The following is a 25,721-nucleotide window of genomic DNA, read 5'->3' as shown; positions in this document are numbered from 1 at the left end:
TAAACAATGAACATGGTACAAAAACATGGTGGCGTTTAGTTAAGAATAATATTAAAAGTAAACACACCACCAATGTTAATACTTTTCCTTCGATAATCCACAATGATAAACTATATGATGATAGTGCTGAAACAGCAAACATTATGAATGATTTCTTTGCAGATCAGGCAAGAGTAGCTGCTCCTAATAGGGATATTCCTGAAATTTGTAGATAATCCATTATGTGACTTAACACTTAGTCCGCAAGAAATCCATGATATTCTCTCCTCTGTTTTATCACTAAAGCGACAGGGCCAGATGGTATTGGCAATAAATTTCTGAAAATGAATGCAAGACAATTAGCAGTTCCCTTATCTGAAGTTTTTAATTTATCATTAAAGAATAGTGTTTCCTGATATCGGGAAGGAGGCATCAGTTGTTCCCTATACACACAACAAAAGCAGTATAAATGAATGCTCTAACTATCGACCAGTTGCACTAACAAGCTGTGTAGCAAAGATTTTCGAAAAAATGCATTCTCAAACATGTATTTAATCATTTTAGGGATAATGAAATACTTACAAACTTACAATCCGGTTTCATGCCAGGCGATTCAACGGTAAATTAATTAACGTACCTGTATGACTTCATAGTGGGTGCATTAGATAGTGGTAAGGAAATTAGGGCCGTATTTTGTGACGTAAGTAAGGCTTTTGACAAGGTCTGGCATAAAGGTATTATACATAAGCTAAGACGTTATGGTATCGGGGGTAACTTGTTGAAATGGTTTGAGAGTTTTCTAGACAATAGAGTTCAGCGAGTTGTTATAAATGGTTACACGTCTGATCAAAGATCAATCTTAGCTGGGGTTCCCCAAGGCTCTGTCTTAGGACCCCTATTGTTTATAGTTTATATCAACGACATCGTTGAAGGAATTAACAGCAATATCCGTCTCTTCGCAGATGACACATCACTTTATGCTATAATAAATGATCCTGATGAAACTGCCCTGTTTCTTAATAATGATCTACGTAAAATTTCTGATTGGGCTGATAAATGGCAAGTTACATTTAATCCTAATAAAACAGATTCTATACAATTCTCTCGTAAAGTACAGCCCAGCCCAAAACGAAACTTAACAATGAAGGATAGTAATATTAATGACGTTAATAGCCATAAACATTTGGGACTTATTTTACTGCACGATTGTTCCTGGACTGACCATGTTAACTGTATCGCTAAAAAGGTTTCACCCATGGTAAACTGTCTTAGAGGTTTTAAATATCGTCTCTCACGTAAAACCTTACAAACAATGTACAAACAATTTAATTTGCCTATTTTCGACTATTCTTGTCACATCTGGGACAATTGTACCAAACAGCAAGCACTAACACTGGAAAAACTTAATCTTGATGCACTTAGAACTATTTGCGGTGCTGTTCGCCGTACCAGTCATAAAAAAAATTATTATGAGACAAATTTCCAACCACTATGTACTCGAAGACACATCCAAAAACTAACATTTTTCTATAAAATGGTTATAATTTAACTCCAAAATATTTGAACAATCTCGTCCCTCCTAAGGTATCTGACGCTACGAACTACAGTTTCCGAGACCGTTTGAAGCTCCAAACTATCGATAGTAAAAGTGCAAATTATGCCAAGTCATTTCTCCCAGATACAGTAAGATTGTGGAATTCTTTGTCTACCAATTATAGAGAATCGGCTACTTTGGGTAGTTTTAAGAAACAGATTAATGTGTCAAATAATAATAGTCAAACATATAATTGCAAGCAACGACGAGGGCTCCTTGGCTTTAGTTCTATCTATTGCATCTGAGCGCTAGAAATCATCATCCAAAACGGAGCCAGAACACGTTTTTGACAGGCGAGCGGATCTTCCAAATACAGCCCCCGGGGTCGCAGGGGATGATGTACCTTTTAAGAAGTTGTGGAGAAGAAATAGCTCCCTCTTTAAAAGGTTGTATCTCAGTTGTTCTTGGGTCTACGGTCAAAACAATTAGTGTTCTGGAATCACCAAGCCTTCATCTACCATACTGGCAAACTACTCAGAAAACTGCTGAAAAACATGGCCAAAAACTGAAAATAATTGCCAAACGGTACGTTTCAGCGACTTGACCCGTCCAGGCAAAATTGTTGGGAATTCGATTGTGCATCTGTGCAAGAGATTTGGAAGTGCTGGAACAATTAGTTCTTGAGATATTTGCTGTCAAACTTTGAAATTTTGGAATTAATTTTGAATTATCTCCCCTTTGCTATGGGGCCTAGAGCCTAGAGACTTTTAAGGGGAATATCTACACCTCGGTGCGCATCTGTGTGATTTATTGTAAGCGATTCGGAGCATTGGTTTAGGAGTTATGTTTGGTACAAAAATCGGCGGAATAATAAATAACAAGCATTTGTCACTAAGGTGACATGATCCCCCGCCGCAAACAGAGACCATATACGTCGGTATATGGTCTCTGCCGCAAATTATCAAATCAAACTTATAAAGTAATGAAAGTTTAAGATGAAGTTAAATGTCAACAAAAACATTATTTTGCTCTTTCGTTGTTCAAACACACACATATTTTCAAGACTGACTTTGACTTTGACATGAATGTCATAGTGTATGAAATATGCAAAACTAGTACTAAAGAAATTGCTTATTGAAAAACATTCCAGGGAGGTCTTGAAAGTATGAAGAAAATCCAGTGAACCGTACTTAAAATATCTTGCTGACAATTCAGGTTAACATTCTGAAATCTTCATAGTGTCGTCGTGACCCTAAAAATTATGTGAAGGTCACCAAAATTGACTGGGCCCTGGGCCTTCCCTAGATGAAGCTTGGGATCAAATATGAAGAAACTCCAGTGAATGGATCTTGAGGTATCTCGCTGACAAGCATAACATGTAGGTTAATATGCTGAAATCTTCAAAGTGTCTGTGACCTTGAAAATTAAGTGAAGGTCACCAAAATTGATTGGGCCCTGCGCCTTCCCTGGATGAAGCTTGGGATCAAATATGAAGAAACTCCAGTGAATGGTTCTTGAGGTATCTCGCTGACAAGCATTACATGTAGGTTAATATGCTGAAATCTTCAAAGTGTCTCTGTGACCTTGAAAATTAAGTGAAGGTCACCAAAATTGACTGGGCCCTGCGCCTTCCCTGGATAAAGCTTGGGGTTGAATATGAAGAAAATCCAGGAAACGGTTCTTGAGATAGCTTAACATGCAGGTTAACATGCTGAAATCTTCAAAGTGTCGCCATGACCTTGAAAATTATGTGAAGGTCACCAAAATCGACTGGGCCCTGCGCCTTTCCTAGATAAAGCTTGGTATTGAATATGAAGAAAATCCAGTGAACGGTTCTTGAGATAGCTTAACATGCAGGTAAAACGTGAAAGTCCCCTTGCGACCTTGAAATGAAGGTCAAGGTCACCAAACCTGACTTGGACCTTTCTTATAGTGAGATAAACCTAGGTACCAAATATGAAAATAATCTAGTGAACGGTTCTTAAGATATTCCAATTCGTACGTAAGTGTACGTACATACAGATATCTATAATTTATCTGTATTCCGGAGCGGTATTCAGATAAGCAACATACTGCTTGTTTACCGATCCAGTTCCTCTTTTGGAAATAAATATGTTTAACCCAGACTCTACTACTATCTGCAAGAAAGCATTAATTAATTCCTTCAACCTCAACAATCAGACAAAAGGAATGGTGGATGCCTATCAGATGCTGTTATTTGGTAATTTCATTGATGGTTCTAGTCTGATCTTTATAAAGTATCCCAGCAGTAGAAACGCAAAGATTTCTGATGCATGATGACTGGAAGATTGATTTAGATCCCAAATCAGTGTTTTGTACCTTGATATTAATCACCTATCATGTCAAAACCAGACAATTTATATATTTGAAACTGTAAGCTAAATTAACCTCATTTTGATATGAGTGATTTAAGAAGTCACTGAGGTAAACATGTACATACATTTATTTACTTTAGTATATGGGAAATTTTGAAACAATAAAGATCCCTTCATATCCCCAAAACAGAAATGACAACAATTACTATTTCCTTATTGTCATCCATATTTGGTGATGTAAACCTATATATTTCATGACATTTGCAGCCAGTTTGTAAAATACATGTATATTAAACATTGAGGGGTCACAAAGATGAGTGCATTTCTTAAATAATTCAAAGACAAAACTTTATTTCTTGAAACATTGTCTTTGTTATCAATGTGAGGGATAATATGTCCTAAAAAAATAGTACTATTAATTGTGGTTACGGGTGGTGATGTGTAGTTCATGAACAAAGCCAACAACCAGTCCCCACAAATTGTCAGGGATCAGTGCCCCTTTAAAACCTATCTCAAAAAGACTGACTGACTGAGTTTAGTTTTACGCCACTTTTAGCAATATTCCAGCAATATCACGGCGGGGGACACCAGAAATGGGCTTAACACATTGTGCCCATGTGGGGAATCGAACCCGGCCTTCGGCGTGACGAGCCAACACTTTAACCACTAGGCTACCCCACCGCCCCTATCTCAAAAAGAGATCCACTAACATAATCTTAATCTGTATTACTCAAGTCTTGATTTCATGTGACAACACCTAAGTAAGTAGTAGTAGAAGGTATCCTGCTTTTGATGTAAATTGCATCAATCGCATTTAAGTGGGTCAATTGTTTGTGAACTTTAAGTTGGTGAGTGTGGATGTGAAGACATTATAGTTTTTGGTTTGAAACTGTTTGAGTCATTAGGGACCATTCATAATTTATAGCTCTGTGTGTGTGTGTGTGTGTGTGATATGAGGATTTTAAAGGGGGTCCCATTTTGTTCTGGGGAGGTAGGGGGTCATCAATTTTGTACATTCAAATATTTAGAAAATAGGCTTACAAAATATGGGTATGGGAGGGGGTTTTGATTTTATACATGACATGCAGGGGGCACTTACTTTGTACATAAATTTTAGGGGGCAGTCACATTGTACATGCTTCTCCATAAAAATCAAATCACCCCCCCTGTCATAAATTATGAATGGTCCCTTAGGTGAATTGTATGTTTAATTTTGATACTTAGATCTCCCATATGAGATCAAGACCATCAGACCAGAATTCTTTTTTTGACAGATGTGAGTATAAATGTAGAAGGAATTCACAGGGATATGAATTTGAGTTTGAGACATAAGGTTTGACAGTTGTAGAAATTCTCTTTTCTGAAATATGAATAAGTACTATCAAGGTTTGTACATTGATTGTTTAGCACCACACCCTGCCACACTTCCTAAGAATACTTTATTATATCACAGCCCTATATCATTGAGTTAGCTGTCTTAGAATTATACCCAATAATGACTATTTTTGGATATTCCAGCAGTATAACAAAACCAGGACCAGAGAAATCAGTGATTAATATAAGCAATGATCAATTCCGTTGTCAGCCAGTCAGTGAGCCTGACCATCATTTCCATTAAATCACCTCTGAAGACCAGCATGTTATTGTGGACCTTTCCTAGCCCTGAATCCCCATGGGTCTGAATCAAGGCCAAGCTCCAAGGACTTATATCATACATGCAGTGATACCTTGTACATCACAACCATAATTTGTCCTCACATGCCATCGACAATGTATCTCAGTTTATATAAAAAGGTTGTTGTCAGGAAATAAACCTTACATTCCTACACATATATTGATCAGATTGATCAAAGGCCCATGTAATCAACAGAAGAATCAAAGTCATTCATTTCCTTTATCATAACACATTGCAACAACATGTACAGTTACTCAGGTTAATACATGAATATCATTCAGAGAAATTCACTAACAGCAACATATGCTTCTGTGGTTTAATGTTATTTTGTACAAAACATAGCTATGCACAGAGAAAAGTAAACAACATGGCAAACATTTCTTGCATCATTCAGCATAATTTCCATTAAACACTAATTATATACAAATTATATCACATACTAAATGCAAAAACATTTTCAAAATGCAGCATTTGATTGTGCATACACAATACAAGTAATTTGCATACAATACATTTACACACTCCACTAAAACACAAACCTGTGAAGTATGATGCATCTTCACGCAGAACAACAGATTAAACCAAAGACAAAATTATTCTGAGTTTGACATTGCTCATAATTTTTATGACTAGCAGTCTTTGCCCCATAATCACTAATGTTATAAAAAGAATTAAGTCGCAGTACCACGTCACCTGTGTTGGTCACACAACCTTCAACTTTATGTGTTGAGATGGGCCCTTGGCCATGGTGATCATTTGAAATCAACCAACTGAATTTAACTCTGTGTCTACTGCTGTTGAGTTCAATACAACCATATGTCCCAGAGAAGAGAAAATCAGGAAAGGGACCATTCTTCCCTCTTAATATATTGGTATAATGTTACATAAACTAGTCTGAAATGAGCTGTAGACAAATTGGGTATACCTCATGATATATACTCGTGGTCTTAAAATAATCATGTGTGAATTTGATTGTTTGCAAACTGAGTATTATTGTTCCAATATATTTCCAAAACCCTTGATAAGTGTAACTCAGGAAAAGTTCACAAATACAAATTATATGATGCCGTATCATGAGGCTCCAGCTGCTTTTTCTTTTGGAGGATCAATCGACCTCTTCAGCTCTTCTATTTCATCAATCATAAAGTCAACTGGATGTTCTGGACGCTTGTATACAATATTTGTCGTCAGAGTCTGGAAGTGATAATAAGATTGGTCAACAGCTTCATCAACATGTAAATAGCGTTATCAGATTATTTCAGTATGGTCAAACACTGTTGCAACTTATTTCAAAAACATGTGAAGCCCCTGCATGCTACCACAAAAACGCTAGATAAAAAAAATAAAACAAGCTTCTTTACTTGAAACATTACAAAGTAAATTAACAGTAAAGAAAGATGAATTACAGTCACAATAGTAATTGAGCATGTCTGGTAAATGCATTATATCTATCCATGTTGCCTTCAGTATATTCTGATAAAGACATACATTTTGTATACTGTATACTGAAATACACAGGTTTCTACTGACTAATAATAGGCTGAACCTGTTTGTTGGGTTGTTGTTTTCATAAAAATAGTCGGATGTTGCATTAAAATTTAATTTGTTATGTTCATTAACCTCATTTATTTTGGACAGAACAATAAAGGACAATTAACTCTGTCCGAAGTACAAGTATCCGTGTGTTACGGGTTTTCAGATGCTTTTATAAGAACAAACATTGTTTTCTTGGGTATAGATTCATGAATAATTTTAAAATATTAAAAACAACGTTATCATGAACAGAGAGCATTATCCGAGTTACAATGTCCCTGTCAAGCACCCACCTGAATGAATACTGATGTCCGAAACCATACCATCAAACAATATAGATATATCAGTAGCACTAGAGCTGATTATATGTTTCATTTACGTCAAAACAAAACAATGCAAACAAACAGTACTGGTATGCTGTACTTTATATTTTATTGTATTTCATCTTCCAAATGCTGGACCCACTAAAGAAGATATCAAAAGTTTTTACTTCGATTCAATTTGTATCTAAAATGAATGTTTTCCATGTTTTATAAAAAAAAGTCAAGTAGCCCTAAATACAGTGAGCTATTACTATGGTCATTGTAACGACTCTGACACGGAAATGCGTCGAAAAGGGTTTTAAAAAGAAAGATACCTGGAAAAGCTGAAGAATGTTATGTTTCTCCAGGTATTTAATGGCTTTGTTGTAAGGATCTGGAACTGGTTCCACATAAGTCACGTCTCCTTCAAGTTCAAGGTCTGGAATGGTTTCGCCGATTGCGTCGTTGACACCTAAATCGAGAGTTCTCTGCAACTGTTGACTGATATCTTTCACTTTGTCTTCATTTTCACATTTAGCACTCTCTTCCATTTTTACTTCAATATCTTTGGTTTCTGATCGTTCCATTTCTGTTGCAGTCACCGTGTCTGCCGCCATGTTGTTTACTGACAGGTGTTATGTAGCAACGAAGACGCTATTCGTATTCCACGGAAAACAGTAAAACTTTGTTGGGTTAGGAGATAAATATTATAAATTATAAATAACATTGCACTTTTAATGGAATATCTGCGTAAACAACACTGAATACGAAAAGAACAATAAGTTTGTAAAAAGAGGCCCAATTCGGGTTGACCTTACTTGATTTCCTTGCTTTAAATTATTTCTTGACGTCCTGATCTGACATGTTTTGGGACGTATTTTTAGTATTTTGTTCCTGTAAATTCTTTCTATTACTTCATGTTTTAGACATGTTGGCCATAGTAATGTGTGACATTCGTTTTAACCACATCCTTAATTTTGTTATCTTCGTGAGGGTATTGTCCACATTTTAGACTTTACCATTTTGATTATGGCTATCTGACATTTCCCACTCGCATTTCAGTACAAACAACGGTCAGAATTATGGAAACTGTACATAAACCTCATTGAGAAACAAATGTTAATTTTAAGGAGTCGGAGATAATCTTCAAATATGAAAATGTGCTGCTGAATGTGAGAACGGAATCGCGTATCCGGTCGGGACCGAAAATAGACAATGTTTTACTGCACCGCTGGTAGGGGTACAGAAGTATTTGCAGAGCAAGAGTTGGTAATACGACGTATAGACTATGAGGTGAAGTACTTTCCCCAAACAACAGTGATACAATGATATCGTAGTAATAAATTAACAGACCAAATATGTGTTCATTATATGATTAAGTAGCAATTTTCAATAATGCAATTGAGTTATTAAGTTGTCAGTTTTATTCACTACTCACTACGCCTAGTCGCAAAGTAATAACATAATCTAAAATAATTTGTTTTGTGAAATGTTTCAAATTACAACGGCCACCTGTGTTTGAAAGAGACACACTAACTTGTGGAGCAAATATTCATCTATTTCTATCTCAATCATGCTTTGTATCTTAGCTTAATCATGCTACTCTATACATCCAAATGTGATATCTTATCTTAGCATCATAAGTAGTGTAATGCCAATGTAGTGTCATTCTTTCTTGTTTTTCTTTAGGGGATATACAAAGCATGTTAGATTCCAATTCTACAAGCAACCTAGCTGGCTCTACACTGAAAATACATTATGTGTATCTCATATGCATATTTATCTGACATGAAATGAAAACCATCCAAGTAAACAGATAAATTTATCAGTAGATCAAGTCTAATATTTTCAGTAAACGGAAAAACAATATTAGGCATATTATCCTTCTAAACAGAAGTAATGTGTAAATAAGTACATTATGTTCAACATTTTTGTTTTGTTCATTTTGGCTTGACGTAAAATTTTCGACTTTTCAGGCTTGTGTAACTGATGGAAAGGTGTATTTCAAGAGTGCTGCAGAGAATTATGATAAACTCTTTGATCTAAAATCTGTGGAAAGAGTATTTGTGCAAATCGCTCATTTCAACACAAGCAAACTCTGTACAAAAGGTGAGCTGTAGCTTAATTTACTCCAAGTAGTCAGAGTGAGATATCATTGTCAACTCATTATCATCCAGTTGAAAACGTGGAGCTGTTCTCTAAAACTGATGGAACATGTTGTTATTCTGGAGATTCAGTGATACATAGCAACTTTGACATTTTACAATCATAGAACACTGTTCACTCCTATCTATTCATAGGGAAACACCAGTTCCTTAGATCACTGAAGGAGATGGTGGTGGAGAAGGACAAGTTGGAGTCAGCTCTGGTCACACACAGACATGTGACACATCACTCTGAGCCTGGGGAACCAAGTGAGCCATCAAACAAGAGGTGGAAGGGAGAACATGAAGGATCAAGTCCGCCGTTAGATGCCCCGACTTTCCGTGTGTCCAGCAAAGTGGCTGGCCGATGGGGGAAGGCATTCAGAGCAAGGAATTTCCAGGTATATGATGATAATGTATTTCAACAATCATATATTACTCCAGATGTTGTCAGTGTAAGTTTGTGGCTCAAAAACCTTCTGATTGAAAAGCTTGCTCTTTTTAATATTTACCATGAAGCTTAAATATTGCAGGAAGTCTCTCAGGAGCTTGGAAGGGATGTTGTGCGACTGCTTGGATGGAAGGTTGACTTGAGAAACCCTGAAGTAGAGGTATTATTTCAATATGGACTGTAAATACTTTCTGACAGAGTGATTTCTCGCCACAATCTCACAAGACAAAATCTGCATAATACAACTTCTCTCATAATATATGTTTTCCACGACGTTCATCCTTGCATGCATATGTTAATTGCATCATCATGATATCACATCTCCATTTCTGGTGTCTCCCGCCGTGATATTGCTGGAATATTGCTAAAAGCGGCGTAAAACTAAACTCAGTCAGTCAGTCAGTGATATCACATCTTTGTGCAATGCAATTAATGATCATCCTTGATAATCTCCAGGGTATAGTTCTGATAAATCTCCACTAATACCCTGGATGCATCTACGGCTCGGCCCGATAATTTATTACCTCCCTTTGCTGGCTCCACCTTCTCACAGTAGTCAATCAGATAAGCCGTTACAACCGAGTTTGCCAGTGTCAACAAAGATGGCGACCGCAGCCACGAAGCTTTGCTTGCTGTCTGACTCAGATTTCGGGAAAAAGTCATTCAGACAAATTAACAGGTCTGAAACCATCCAAAAATATATGCAAGCACCGTCCTTCTACCTCTTTCAGGGTACCTCTGCAACAATTGTGTTGCCAAGTTTAATCGGTTAGAAAGTGTGTCATGATAGAAGCCTTGTGATTGGTATGCTCAACTTCCCAGTGTAGACATCTGATTGGACAAAAAGCCAGTAAAGTGAGGTAATACAATTATGGGTCCGAGCCATAGATGCATCCAAGGTATTAGTGGAGATTTATTGGAACGTATACCCTGGAGATTATTGAGGATGTTAATGATAGACAGTGGCAGTAACCTATAGTTTACTGAACTATATTCATCATACCATGTTTCAACCAAAAGAAAGAGCATGTATTTTTTAAAATAAAAATCATTTAACTCATGCACTCTAAATTGTACTCATGACTTTGATGAAAAACATGATCAACAGTTTTAGCAAACCTTTATTAAAATCCTGCTCTTCATCATGTTCCAGATCTGCGTTCACATCAATGATGAGTCTGTGACTGTGGGCATGCCTATCACAAGGTCATTATAATTTACCAGCCAATAGGGAGGTACACTTGCACCATAAGCAAGCTGGGGTTTGAAACTTCTTGTTAAAGAGAAAAACAGATTCCATCCTTTCAGATGATCAAAGATTAAGGGCCCTGAAACACAGAACCCAGATGTCCATTTAATGTGTAGATGTAGTTACATCTATCCAGGACTCATGAACTGGTGTACTCAGACAGATTTATAATGTACCGTTGGCATAAGTTTGTTTTCAGGTGTGTTTGTTTTGCCAGATTCAATAAAAGGAGCACAGATTTTGCCAGAGACCTGATTCCACAAGATAAGGGTTTGAAACTGTTTGGACTAATTTGAGATCCCAGTAAGTTCCAAATGTGCACAAAAAGTTCCAAATGTGCACATATGATTTTGAAGCAGATATTTCTTGATGAAGCCAAGAGGGACTGCAAATCACAATTGACAGAGGACAATGTAATGCATGATATGGATCAATAATGGAGATATTTTTGAGGGCACATCACAGCTGGGTTGTCTTTTTTCTTGAAAAGTTTGCTACATATGAACATGATCAATATCGGAATGTACTTCCAGGTGTCCACTGTCAAAGAGGAAGTATATGGTCCGGCCTGGCTTGAGGTCCACTGTAGCATGGATCATGGCTCATCTAGCAGACATACAGGTCAGTGAGTGAATCCGAGACAGGTCTGAGGTCAGCATTCATTGTTCATAGACTGTGTGGCCATTAGGTGTCTAAATGTGGTTTCCAATGAATCTGTTAGTTTATAGCAGGAAATGTGTCCTTTGAAAGTATTTCACATTCAGTTAAAATGATCTTATTTGGAATCTGAGGCTACATGTAAATTCTCTGTTTTTGTGCAGACAGGTGATGTGGTGCTGGACCCCATGTGTGGGAAGGCCTCGATCCTGGTTGAAGCTGTTCAGGACTTGCTGATTAACAAAGTACAGTCTATATTTTATCAATTTTTCTGACATCTTCATTACATTGTTCATATTTTGCCATGATGCTATATTTATTTAATGAAATAATACAAAGTTGAAATCAGGTTTACACAAGTTCTTATGTGAAATGCACACCACAAACCTAGAGAACTGCTGATTGTTCTCGATTGCCTGCCTTTTCAAGTCTATTGTCTCTCTCACTTCAGTTGTTGACGTGGAAGGCAGCTTTTCTTGTAGTGTTAGCTTCTGGTAGACAAGTCGGAGACATTCATGTGATGTCTGCTGATCCAGCGCAGACAGTGTTTTACAAAGAATGGATCAGTATTCACCTCCCATTTATCTACCGCCCTAAGATCTATCCTGCTTTCCATGTGACAGCTTCTGTCAAAATTCCTTCTCTTTCCCAGCCTTCCACATTTGGGACCACTGCTTCTTTGGATGTTTGCAGGGCCCTCAAGGTCTATATCAAATGACAGGAATGTACAATGGTCAAGATGGAATTGCGAAAAGCACGTTTTGTACTTTGCTTTAATAAATAGTAGGCTACCTCAAAAAAAAGAAGAAGAAAAAAAAGGTGGTATTGTCATCATGGAAACACTTTGAGGAACAAGTCCTGTTTCGTCTGAATTGTCGAGCCACACATGGATGTGTGTTGTATAACTATTTATATCTGGCCTGATACCGATAAATAAACTTTGACCATGACTTGACTTTGACATTTTCTACACCAGAAAATGCACATATATACTCTAATGGAGACAACGAACTGAAAACCCCTATGGGTTTGGCTAATTTTCTTGCAATTATCTGTCCCACCCTGTACATCTATGACAAGCGAAAATCGATCTGATAATCAACAACAATAAAACATTCTTATGTGAGGTTTTCAGAAGCTTTCAACAATATTTAGAAAGCTTATTAAGAGAATCACCTCATGTAATATACTCCTTAGGACCAGTTTAACAAGTTCAGCAAATGTACTGGCTTCAAATATAACAGAACCCGAATATCTGGGTTAGAATAGATACTCAGTAACCCATGCTTGTCGTAAGAGGTGACTAATGACATCCTATCCCAATTGCATAGATTGATGCTCATGCTGTTGATCATTATTGTCTGGTACAGACCGCCACCATATAGCTGGAATATTGCTGAGTGCAGCGTAAAACAAAACTCACTCACTCAAATATAACAGGAAACTTGGCATTGTTTGAAGGTACAAAAACAGACATTTTAAAGTATTGAAATACAAGGAATTCCCCTAAAGAAGCAGATAATTCAGCTGAAGAGTTTTTGTGCAGCCTTTTGATGCAATGTGATGGTTCTTATGTGACAAGAGCACACTACACAAAATCATTTTAGCACTATATTTACAACTGTTCCTTAATGAAGATCACATTCCAGGCACATTACATGGGTTTTGACATCAGTGATGGGCAGCTAGACCATGCTTTGGAGAACAGGATGTCAGCTGGCACTCAGCTGCTGGATCTGGGAGCAGCAAGTGTCCTGTGTGAGTCACTCATCTTCTCCAAATATTTCATCCTTGGATAAATGTTAACTTAGAACTGCTTTCATATACATGTACTTAAAGTAAGTTTAAAATATTTATTTGAAGATTCTTGTGAATGTGTCATATTCATAAGGTAGTTGCCGATTTGTTTTGAAACAGTTAGAGAACAAGTTATGTAAACAAAAAAAGAGAATCTTTTGGCATGATGTTAAGTAGGTAGCATAAAAATAATGAATTCTGTTGCAGATTTACCTGTTCGAGATCAGTCAGTGGACAAAATTGTGTGTGATGCTCCATTTGGATACAAACATACCATGGAAATGAAGTTGGACTTATTCTACCCAATGTTGATACACCAGATTGCCAGGTAACTAGGCACCTGCAAGCAGGCATGGCTCAACACAGGAAACTTATTTCATAGTTTGACTAAATTTAACCATTACAGATGTGCTAAGGAAGTTTTGCGTAAAAGTCCTGAAAAATTCTGAATCACTTAATTGTATTCTTATTTATATAGCTGCTGCAGTATGGCCATCCTGAAAATGCCATCTTGTCCATTGCACCATAATTATTTACTGTAAATGTATTATATATCGTGCAGGTATTATTTTCGCGCAAAATATTTTACCGCGAAAATATATACACAGCGAATAAACCTTTCATTCATTCATTGTATTATTTAAAGGGATTAAGATTACCGTGTGTATTTGAGCTGGAATAGCAATCAGCTGTGCACATGTATCCCGGCGATCAAGTTCAAACATGCACAATAATATAACGGGACGAATTCTGACGCAGTCATCAGTAAAATATAATACAGAATACTATGAACGTGGTAAGTTGTACACACATGGAATGGGGTAAAATAAGGGTATTTTATTTATTCATTAAGATTTTATTTATATTTATTCCTGCATATCACGAAATGAAATCACAAAAAGCTTCATATACGGTAGAAGTTCATTTCCTTGATAGTCAATTAACACATCAATCATCACATTCACAACAACCCGGCTTGTTTGAAATTACGCGATTACGACTTCGGCCTCAGTGTCATCTTTGCAATCATTTGGATCTAGAAGTCCAGGTGTCTTGGGGGTAGGTGCTTTCTAAGGCCTAAGAGACAGCCGGCAGTTCTGGCAATTACTGATTGCGCGAATAATTGACTGCGCGATATAGTCTAAACTGTCAATTCCGCGAAATTTGCACCAAGCGAAAAAAAAAAGTATGTTTACAGTATTCATGTCATGAAAATTGATATCAAGTGAGAATTTGGTATCAGCTGTAACACATTCGGTCTTTCCATGTATTTCTGATTTGACTATAAACATTACAGATGCAGTGCAAATTAAATGTTCACATACCAATAGTTGTGTCAACCTCTTTGAAATGGCCTCCTAATTTCTTAAGCTGAAATTGTGTTTGGAATATATGAACAAATGTGTCTGTGAAGTTGCTCAAGGAACTGCAGAATTCTGGCAGCTATTTTGGAAATGGCATTTTGGCTCCACGCTCAGCATTTCAAGAGATGTGCAGTATTGTGCTAAGAATTATTTGCATGTTTATGTCATCTATGTTGATCTTATTATTTAGAATGTCATATCATATGTAATATTGCATTTAATTAGAGGAATATTCAGGTGAACTACAGAGCAGCATGGATCTACTTCTTTATGTAATAAACTGTATAGGACAGTTCTTCAAATAGAACAATACTTTTAAGATGTCCACCCATTATCCAAACCTGATCATATCCTTCTTCACTTTAGAGTTTTGAGGGTTGGAGGCACTGCTGTGGTGATGACAAGTTGTGACCTGAAGGCCACACTGCTCACCTGTATACACCCACCACACACAGGAACAGCCCACAGAACACTGGCTTATGAGAGGACATTGTCTAGCCGGGTACATCAGACCTCTTCTCAAGAAACAAAGATATCAGGAGAAGATGACAACAGCAGTGGAGGACAGTATGGTAAGGACGAGGACGATGTTGACATCAGCCTGACAACATGTGTGGGCACAGGACAAAACAGCAACACCCCTGTCAGTGCAGACTCTCCATGTCAAGGTCCCAAAGTCATTACAGATATGACTACATCAGACATTAAGACGGACAGATCTGAAAGTGATCATGAATCAGATTTTACAAAGCAGACTGCTCAAAGAAAGTGGACTGTTAATGTTGAATCCACCAGTGTCATGTGTGAATCTGTAGAAAAAAGGTGTTGAACCCAAGGTAAGAGATGAAGACACTCCTGAGAGAAGGGGAATATCAGGTGAATCTGACACACCTACTGAATCGCATCTATATTTGCACAGTGAGCACTATGTAAAATTAGGGGAAACTCATGCATTTATTTTTGTTTTGAGGAAAGAAAATAAATATTGATGTCTTTTCATGGACTCTCTTGTGGCTACTGTTAATGCATTTTGAGTACTTAGGGATAATATATTAAATATTCTAAAGTGGTTGAGTGAGTACCGGTAGATGGTTTTATCCACAATCAGCAGTATTCAAGCTATGTTTCATCAGTCTGTAACTATTCTAGTCTTGGGTAGAGAGACCTGGGCCCACTTGCACAGAACGATCTTAGCGCTACAATTATTGTAAATCCATAAGATCGCGATCTTAGGCTTCGGCTACAATCGCCATCGACTTGCACAAAGCGATTGTAGGCTAAGATCGTTGTAAGTTACAATCGAAACTTACAATTGGTCCCGGACCAATTGTAAGGAGCTAAGATCATTTTAGAAATGGCATTCAAATTAGTGTCTGTTTCACGCAAATAATCAGCTTTACGTTTGGAGATTGCATTTATATTGCATGAAACTGTGTGGTTCATCTCGACATTTCAACAACACGGAGAATGCACAACTGATTAAAACGTCGGATACATTTTTATTTACTGTAGTGAAACACATAACTATCGAGTCGATATCACATAGTACTATTCCCACCGATTCAATGTTGGAATAAGTGTGAAACAACATACCTTCTTGATAATCAAGGAAAGGATAATAGCGAATGGTGTCGGCGTCGCGATTAACAATGGCATTGACCTTTCATTAACTCAAGAGCAGATAATTTTACTTTATAATGCAAGATGGGAGTGGTTTCCCTTGGCATATGCCGTTGCCGTACAGTCTCTCATGCCCAATTGCAGAGCTCAACATACTGATATCTCTTTTCGGGTCATGGAGTGATTTTGTCTTAGTTTATCATTAAAGTAATCTACAATTAGATACAAGTTAGCGTGCAAAATCAAGTTTCTTTCTTATCCATAAATCTAAATTTGATTATGCAATTTAAATATATACAAGTAGTCATCAAATAGGGATATACACATGATGGGGTATTAAACTTTTCTGTTTCAAAAGAATTTCACTTTAAGAAAAAATATTAATCAGCGCAATAGGGTTAAATAATTAATATACTGTGAATCGTGTTTAATAACTACTCTCTTGAAATATTATTTAATGCACGTATTTCCTGCCAAGCATTCTTTACAACACTTCTGTAGCCATTGTTTTATTGTATTTTATTCTAGGTTATATTTAGGATTTTACCCTCCCCCCAACAGCTGCGTATTAAACAACGTCTCATTGACAACCATTGGCAAATCATACATTTAGGTGTTATATCATAAGGAAATACTGTTTATATTTGTTATTTTAAGTTCCATAATTAAGTCGCTAAATCTAGATCCAAATTTATTCATGTATTTTTTCGTATTTCAGTATTTTCATAAAACATGGGTAGGTATTTCTGTTGTTGCAATATCACATTCTCAGTTCATAAATCAAGACAGTTAGAATGTAGAAAAATATATGCTATCGTCCACGTAATCGGTTCCTTCTAAGATTTCTGGGACTTTTTCATGAAAATTCTGCAAGGTGCGATTGAGGGAGGTATGTATTGTGTGCTGGGACCAGTATCACTCTCTATTTGCGCAGTATGCTATGCGCACTTGCAGACAACTGTAGACAGGAGTCGAGTTTAAGAAATTCGCACCTCCACCGTTGAAGAGTGCGATCTTAGCTTTGATCGCGATCTTAAATCCATGCGGTCTTACAATCGCTCTAAGATCGGCTTTGTGCAAGTAGATTAGGGCAATTGTATGGTGATTGTAAAGTTGATTGTAGGGGCCTAAGATTGATTGTAACTAAGATTGCTCTGTGCAAGTGGGCCCAGGTTTGGAAGTATGAGTAGCAGTGCATATTGTGGAGGTACAAAAACACACTATATGCCATTTCAGACATGACTACCCAGTCCTCACAGATCAGCTCCTACATGCATGGTGTCCTTACCATGAAGGTTGTATCAACTACCCTAAATGTCAAGTTCAGAAGATCCTGAATTTATTTTTTATACCAATACAAAAGGATTCTTGACCACCATGCAAGGTTTTTCAGCAGATGACATTCTGTTTTAGATTTATATACCATGATTCTTTTGTTTGTGGTGCAAGTGGTGCAATAGACTTGAATTACTCTGATAATTATGTTCATGGTTCCTCAAACAAACTTTTCCTTATACGAACAGGGTGCCGTTGTACAAAGCCATCTTAGCACTAAGGTGATCGTAACTCCCATACCATAACACAGACTTACAACTTCCATAGCTCTAAGGTTGCTTTGTGCAACAGAACCCTGATGGGCAGCCACACAGGTTTGTGGGAAGAGGGAGGGTTCCTCTGTTAGGTTGTGTTTCAAAAAATACAATCTTCTTGGGTACACCCACCATCAACATAAGATTAGATCACAGGACAGAAAGACAATGTCCTTTAGGACCGTCAGAACACAATGTTCCTGGGGCAAACCACAAGCGATTGTCCTAGAGGACCAATCACAACACAATTTCCTAGGGCTAGTCATAAACCAAAGTCCTACAGGAATCACAAATGATCATCTTTGAGGAACAAAAAAGAAATAAACATGTACTTCCATTTGATTTTATTGTCAACGTGATGTAATAGGTTACATGCAATCAACTAAGTCAATGAGACCGACGACCCAATATATTGTCATGACAAGGAAAGTTTACTTTTGATGTATTCTGACCTAGACTCTCCCAAGACCATTAAACAAATAGTCTGTACATTTTTTATACCTGTAATATTCAAAATATGCTTCTGCTCCTTCCCAGATACACGATGATGTTGCTCAGCTCCTATTGTTGCACAATATGGAGCAAGTGCCATGTTTCTGAGGGTTTTAGTTAGCAGAGATGTCTAGGTATGCCCATGCTTTATTAAAAGACAATGATATGCACCAACATAGCAGTGTAACTTGAACAGGAAGACAAGGCTGACTACTTCACAGTCCAAGCAAGTCTGATTAAAGCTTGCATCTAGGCTCCAGACCTACTGCACATTTATATCTTAGATCACTGTCAACGGCATGTTCAAACACATACAAACTGTCACATTCTAATCATATTTTGTCTGTTTCCTTGAATATCCAGTGAAACTCCAATTAGTCTGGATCTACATCCAGAGGATTAAAGTTGGTTATGTTATGTACAAAGGGACATTACTCAGGTTACACAGCTTTTCCACATAAAGTATAATTAGGCGTCATATTTTTAAGTACCTACATGGTTTGGAATATAAAAGAAAAGAAAAAAGATATTTTACAAAGGGTATACATGTATTATACAAAATCAAGATATAATCTTGGTTCAACAAGACACATGGAAATTCTCTGTATAGAAGTTGACATCCATATATATCACAGTACATACCAAGTTTCATTCCAGGGCTCTTCAGATAACTACAGAAGTAAACTTCATAAAACTATATATGTAATTTTTGAGTAAAATTGATATTTTATACTTATCCTGACTCATGCTCTTTTGCTTGTCTCCTTCCTCTTGCTTGAACATAGTGGAACACTTGTATCTCCCTAATTGAAGTTCCCTTCAATGTAAAATCACTAATTAGTACACCACGAGTTACCTCCCTTCCACAAGCTGGGAGCAGAGCAGAGCCACCCTCTACCCATGTGCCTCACTCTCTCCTCATATACTGAGCCCAACATTTGAATTTACAGGAAATCCAAAGTGTTATTTGGGGAGGATGGGAGGGCTGACCTCATGAGTCAGGATAAGTATAAAATATCAATTTTACTCAAAAATTACATATTTTTCCTTATCCTGACTCATGCTCTTCTTGCTTGTAGAATCCAACAGGCGGAGGTGGGAATATATAATACTTTGGATTTTAATAATTAGTGATTTGAACTGTGATGATTGTAATAACCCTATGAGAACTTCATAAAGGCATTGAACTGATGAATTCCTGCTGCCAGCTTATCAGCTGCCATATAGAGGTTATTACAATGTACTTATTATGATAAGTATATATAATATTAATACAATGCTTAAGACTAATAGACTTAAGCTTGTTAATATCTTAGTATAAACTCCTTAGAGTTTGTTAGCTAAAATACTTTAAGATATAAACATAGCACTAAGCTTAAAATATGATTAATTTTAAGCTAATTATATAATAACAAACCTCTTTAGGGTTTGTTAGTTAAAATATTTATATGATATAGACAGTGCTGAGCTTAAGATATGAATAAGCTTAGCTATATATATAACAGCAAACTTTGTAGAGTTTGTTAGCTAATACATTTTACAATATGAGTATAGTATTGTGCTTAAGATATAATTATCTTAAGCTACATATATAATAATAAAACTTAGTAGAGTTTGTTAGCTAATATATTTTTACAATATGAGTATAATACTGTGCTTAAGATATAATTAACTTAAGCTACATATATAATAGCCAAACTTAGTATAGTTTGTTAGCTAATATATTTTTACAATATGAGTATAGTACTGTGCTTAAGATATAATTAACTTAAGCTACATATATAATAATAAACTTAGTAAAGTTTGTTAGCTAATATATTTTTACAATATGAGTATAGTACTGTGCTTAAGATATAATTAACTTAAGCTACATATATAATAGCCAAACTTAGTAAAGTTTGTTAGCTAATATATTTTTACAATATGAGTATAGTACTGTGCTTAAGATATAATTAACTTAAGCTACATATACAATAATAAAAACTCTGTAGAGCTTATTAGCTAATAGATTTATAATGTAACCATGGTACTAAGCTTAAGATATGATTAGACTTAAGCTAAATGTATATAACAAAAACTCCTTAGAGTTTATTAACTAATATACTTTTATGTTATAAACATAGTACTGAGCTTAAGATATGATTAAACTTAAGCTATATATATATAATAGTAAAACTCCGTAGAGTTTGATAGCTAATACATTTTATTATGTTGATTTAGACCTAGTATTGAGCTTAAGATATGAAGTAAACCTTAAGCTAAATATATAATAACAAAAACCTTTTAGAGTTTTAATAGCTAATATACTTATATGGTATCAACATAGTATTGAGCTTAAGATATGAAGAAACCTTAAGCTACATATGTATAGCAAAAACTCCGTTAGAGTTTGTTAGCTAATACATGATATAATGTAACCATAAAGCTTAAAATATGATGAAAACTTAAGCCCAATATATAATAGCAAAAACTCTTTTAGAGTTTTGATAGCTAATATACCTATATGCTATAAACATAGTACTAAACTTAAGATATGAATAAGCTTAAGTTACATATATAATAGCAAAAAACTCCATAGAGTTTGTTAGCTAATACATGTTATAATGTAACCATATTGCTTAAGATATGATGAAACTTAAGCCAAATAGCAAAAGCTCTTTAGAGTTTGTTAGCTAATATAGTTATATGATATAAACATAGTACTGAGCTTAAGATATGAATGAGCTTAAGCTACCTATATAATAGCAAAACTCCGTGAGTTTGTTAGCTAATGTATTTTTACAATATGAGTATAGTACTATGCTTAAAATATACTTGACTTAAGCTACGTATATAATAGCCAAAAAAACTCTGTAGAGTTTGTTAGCTAATGCATTTATCATGTAACCACTGTGATGATAAAAACGAGGCTTAAGCAAATTATATATAGCATGAAGCTATTTAGTACTGTTATAAGATAAGTAAAATCTGTAAGATTGACTTATCTTCTCCGAGAAACTGTCAACTGTTGTGCAAGGACCATGGGATCAATTGGTGGATACCTGAGATGTCCTCGGTGGTGATATCTCTCAGATAATGGTTGGCAACCACCATATCGGATCTACAGTAATAAACCCTCCATTATTTCAAATAACATTTGTGTAGATGAAATTGTAGAAGTTAGGGCTCTAATATCAAGAGTATTAAAGCTCATGGAGGGTCGGATTAGGTCCATCTGTCTTGTATGCACGTAGTATGACAGTTCTGATCCAAACGGAGATATAGTACGTGAGACTACACTCTGCGTAAGTTGATGATAGAGGAAAAATCTGTTGTATTTTTTCTTCCTGTTTGGTTTGGTGGAGATAAATTTACAGTGCTCTTGCTGGCCAGCGTGATAGCATCATCGTATCATGGAGTCCAAGTATGTCATCCAGGCATGTTCATAAACCTCACTTGTGAGGTGTTGTAACACTATATTCATATCCCCAAGTTGGTACGTGAAACTTCCGTTTATTCTCCAAACAGAAACTTAGTAGGTTTACTAACCATCTAGTTGTGTTAGTAGCTTGATGATGAAATTCAGGTGTAGTCTGAAACGCTGTGGATTTCGATCCACTTGTATCACGTCGTCTAGGTAAATCGTTGCGATGTCCTTGACGATGTATGTGCACACAACGGGGAGTTTGTGTCCTCGATGAACTTTATGTAAAATCGCCTGACTGCTGTGCCCTTGTCTAAACTTGACAGGGGAGGTCTCTAACCTGAAGAAAGCAGCCTAATCATGAAGGTTCAGGTTAACTGGGCTGTAAGGAGGCTTGCTCGTTCATTGATATAAAGTTGTCACTTGCAGCCTATGTCTTGAACTGTGAACTATGCTCGACCTCTGTGTAGGGCGTTGTTCATCGAGGTCCAATCAGAATAAGGCATTTTGATTCTGTAGAGTACCCGCGCTGTGATGTCACCGGTGTAGCAGGAAAAGGAACCTTGTATAATATAGTGCCGTCGTTGATATTAGAACAATCATCGGTCTTCATCGTAACTTCCCGAAGTTACCCGAGTGACCACGTGTTTCGAGGATTAATGGTAAACGCGAAAGCTTCGGCGCAAAATACCTTGCTCTGTAATATTAATGCTGGGTAGGTTATTTTCCTGGCTGTCGTGAAAGTACTTCAGTTTTGAATATAATTCCGACTTCTTTATATATAAAGGTACAATAACTTGTAAGTTGTCAGCTTGTAGACTGTATACATGAATGTATCGTCATAATTGTAGAATTAAAGCTGAATTTGTTGTACATATTTCTTCTCAGAAATGTTGACGATTATGAGTTATACTCGCTGTAACAAGGCTGCTGTTCAATTTCGATATTGAATTGTCTGCAGATATGCGTAATGGTCACGCATGTAGATAATCGTATCGTCGTCCGGGATTGCATATACTAGCAATTTATACGGAATAGTTGATTTCTGTGAAGATCTATGAAACGTCGTTGACAAATTAATACAGCGACGTTCTGTGTTTATAAATAGCCTGTGCAATTGTCTTCGCGTAGGCTTATAGACGGCATCTGGCATACAGTTGATAGACAACTTATGCGATGTCTTGAACGGACTGAGGAGTAGCTATATATGACGAGTGGCTGAGTATATGGAGACCTTGGAGGAGACTTCCTCGGTGAACGCCGGAGACTTCACGAAGCTCTCGAAGTATCCCTTCTAGATCTACTGGTGAAGTAGACTTGGAGCCACTTAGCCTTCGCGACCTTCGCGAAGGTATCGAGAATCAAAGTCCGATTAGAATATATATATATATATATATATATATATATAGAGCGCTTGCTTCGCGAATGGCCTCTGTGTTTAACAGGATGTGGGGTCGGCGAAGCGCTTCTCCTCCCGCGACGTCCCTTGTAGCTGGTGAGGCTCTAGCTCCTTCGCGGGAGGCGGCCTGGGACTTGCTGGTTCTGCATAAGTAGGGCCGAGTGGATCATCTTATCATTTTCAGAAGTCGTGTTACGAAATCTGGTGATAAGTGTCTCAATGATCGTTCTCGATCTATTTAGGCCAACGAACATACGTCTCGTCATGGATTCAACTGAACCAATTTACGATTGTAGTTCTTATTGTTGATATCGATGATCAACTTGTAGTTTTCATCGATGTCTTAAGCCTTGAAGAAGGGGTCCATGTTGTGCGTGGAAAACTTCTAGGCGTGAAAGTTCGGCAATTATGGTGTCTGAACTTTTTGTGGCTTTATGGGATGCTATGTCTAGATTCTGTGCTACCGCAGCAATCGGGTCGATCGGAGGTAGGGTGATAGCATCTGCGTCGTCTTCCTTCATCAGGTATGTCTGCGTCGTACTGCCACTCTAGGAAGGTGATGTAGACTTGTGTGCAGACTTGTGTGGTAACCTGTGAGGCGATCGATGTGGTGATGTACGAGGAGATCGGAGACTATTGACAGCTTCGCGAAGCTCTTGAGTAGTCCCTTGACTCTGTTAAATGACGATCTATATTCGGGTGTCCTTCCCGAGTGCCTTCGCGAATGCCTTCGCGAACGCCTTCCGAACGCCTTCGCCATGAGCCTTCGCGAAGCTTCCTCTGCGTTCGGTGCTGGGGAACGGCGATTTGAGCTTCGCGAAGGCTTCCGTGAGGTCTGGTGGCTGAGTCTGCATCTAAGGATGAAGCCGAGGAATGTGATGATCTATCCGCCCAGCGAAGGCCTTCCGAAGGCTGTTCATCTGGGTCCTTCGTCAAGGTGGTCTCGCGACTTCCTTCGCGAAGGCTGCATCGTCTTAGCTGCTACGTTGACTGGAGGTGCCTCTAGAGTGTTGTCTAAGTTGGAGCCTTCGCGAAGGCTCGTACTCTGGGCTGGCTGCTTCTCCAGTCTGTAGTGACCCTCCATCCGCGACCATGATTTGCCGTAGTAGCTTCGTCTGGGATGGTCTGCGGCGAAGTAGTCGGTGCCATCTCTGCGCTGTTAGTGGTGGGGCCCTCAGGTAAGTCGTCTGACATCAGTGTAGAGACATCAGGCTGCATGGCGATCTCTGCTGATGTCATTGTAGCTGTCACCCGGTCGCTACTTGTCTCATACGTCGAGGATGATGATCGGCTGATCATCGTAGAGGCCAAGTTCAGCGGCTGGAACAATCTCGGTTGAGAAAGTCCTAGTAGACTTACGTTGAATTCCCCTCAGAATTCGGCGCTGCCCTGGGGTGCGAAGTCTGCGTTGAGTGTTGGTAGCGGCGGGACCCTCAGGAAGATCATCGAATGTTGATCTGCGCTGACATCACTGTTGCCGACATCAGTCATTCTTTGATGTACATCAGGAATGATGATCGGCTGATCATCATACAGGCCCAAATCTGCGATGAGAACAATCTCGGCTGAGAAAGTTCTAGTAGACTTCGTTGAATACCCCTCAGTCGCGACGAAGGGATGTCTGGGGAAGCAGGGCGGCTTCTTGGAAGGCGGCGGACTCGTCCACGCCTCTCCACCATTCTAGCGGAAACCCAGGCGGGAGGGTGGACCAACAGCAGTAGACTGGCGAGGGTTCAGGTGTATCAGTCATGCTAGACTCTGCATCGTGACCTATCTGCTGCGGCGTCTCAAACGCAAAAGTAATTATTTATTAAAGGTAGAATTGGATAAATTAGTATCGCTTAACTGCAACGTGAATCACATGAAACATGGCGCAGTACAGCTAGGGCATATTAAATGCGGATCAGCAGCAGAATAAAAAGCGTAATGTGCAACAGTACAGAATTTTATCAACGTAATCCACTGCAACAGCACGGCGTCCGTGCATAAACAGTAGAAACACGACTAAATATCAATATATAATTGTTGAAGATACTAGCTAAACCTCTATAGATCTCTATCTGAGGTAACTAACTAAATATAATCAAAGGATATAGTGTGTCGGAGACACCGGCGCTCTCACGTCCAGCTCACTGGGCGAAGAAGGAGAGAGTGAGGCACATGGGTAGAGGTGGCGCCCTCGTTCCCGCGCTTGTGG

At 37.7% G+C, this 25,721-nt stretch overlaps 2 protein-coding genes across 3 annotated transcripts; one reads left to right on the top strand and one right to left on the bottom strand.

The window, feature by feature from the left end:
* Positions 1-5,729: 5,729 nt before the first annotated feature.
* On the bottom strand, positions 5,730-8,013 carry LOC124289694. Its single transcript, XM_046726322.1, has 2 exons — positions 7,695-8,013; positions 5,730-6,718 (listed from the first exon to the last, which is right to left on the bottom strand). Exons 1-2 carry the CDS (start codon positions 7,974-7,976, stop codon positions 6,596-6,598), a joined length of 405 nt encoding a protein of 134 aa, XP_046582278.1. The 5' UTR covers positions 7,977-8,013; the 3' UTR covers positions 5,730-6,595.
* A 142-nt stretch (positions 8,014-8,155) lies between these two features.
* Positions 8,156-16,020, top strand: LOC124289689 (THUMP domain-containing protein 2-like). Of its 2 annotated transcripts, XM_046726314.1 has the most exons (10): positions 8,156-8,652; positions 9,336-9,468; positions 9,660-9,904; positions 10,037-10,114; positions 11,108-11,160; positions 11,737-11,824; positions 12,025-12,105; positions 13,510-13,618; positions 13,865-13,985; positions 15,388-16,020. In XM_046726314.1, the coding sequence occupies exons 1-10, from the start codon at positions 8,575-8,577 to the stop codon at positions 15,848-15,850; spliced, it is 1,449 nt and encodes a 482-aa protein (XP_046582270.1). In that variant the 5' UTR covers positions 8,156-8,574; the 3' UTR covers positions 15,851-16,020. The 2 variants fall into 2 exon arrangements, with proteins under 2 accessions (XP_046582270.1, XP_046582271.1); XM_046726315.1 differs by lacking the exon at positions 9,336-9,468 and having other exon boundaries at positions 8,570-8,652.
* The last annotated feature ends 9,701 nt before the right edge of the window (positions 16,021-25,721 follow it).

Source organism: Haliotis rubra, unplaced genomic scaffold, assembly GCF_003918875.1.
Source record: "Haliotis rubra isolate DU_JTF1 unplaced genomic scaffold, ASM391887v1 Scf447, whole genome shotgun sequence".
In the NCBI taxonomy this organism is placed as follows: Eukaryota; Metazoa; Mollusca; class Gastropoda; order Lepetellida; family Haliotidae; genus Haliotis; species Haliotis rubra.
The sequence above is the reverse complement of the archived record's forward strand: the minus strand, read 5'-3'. Positions and strand labels throughout refer to the sequence as shown.

Coding starts and splice junctions, on each gene's coding strand:
- LOC124289694 (XM_046726322.1), bottom strand. CDS start 7,976: ATGGCGGCAGACACGGTGACTGCAACAGAAATGGAACGATCAGAAACC. Junction 6,719..7,694: donor ACATTCTTCAGCTTTTCCAG/GTATCTTTCTTT, acceptor TATCACTTCCAG/ACTCTGACGACAAATATTGT.
- LOC124289689 (XM_046726314.1), top strand. CDS start 8,575: ATGTTTTACTGCACCGCTGGTAGGGGTACAGAAGTATTTGCAGAGCAA. Junction 9,905..10,036: donor TCAGAGCAAGGAATTTCCAG/GTATATGATGAT, acceptor TAAATATTGCAG/GAAGTCTCTCAGGAGCTTGG. Junction 10,115..11,107: donor TGAGAAACCCTGAAGTAGAG/GTATTATTTCAA, acceptor ATCATGTTCCAG/ATCTGCGTTCACATCAATGA.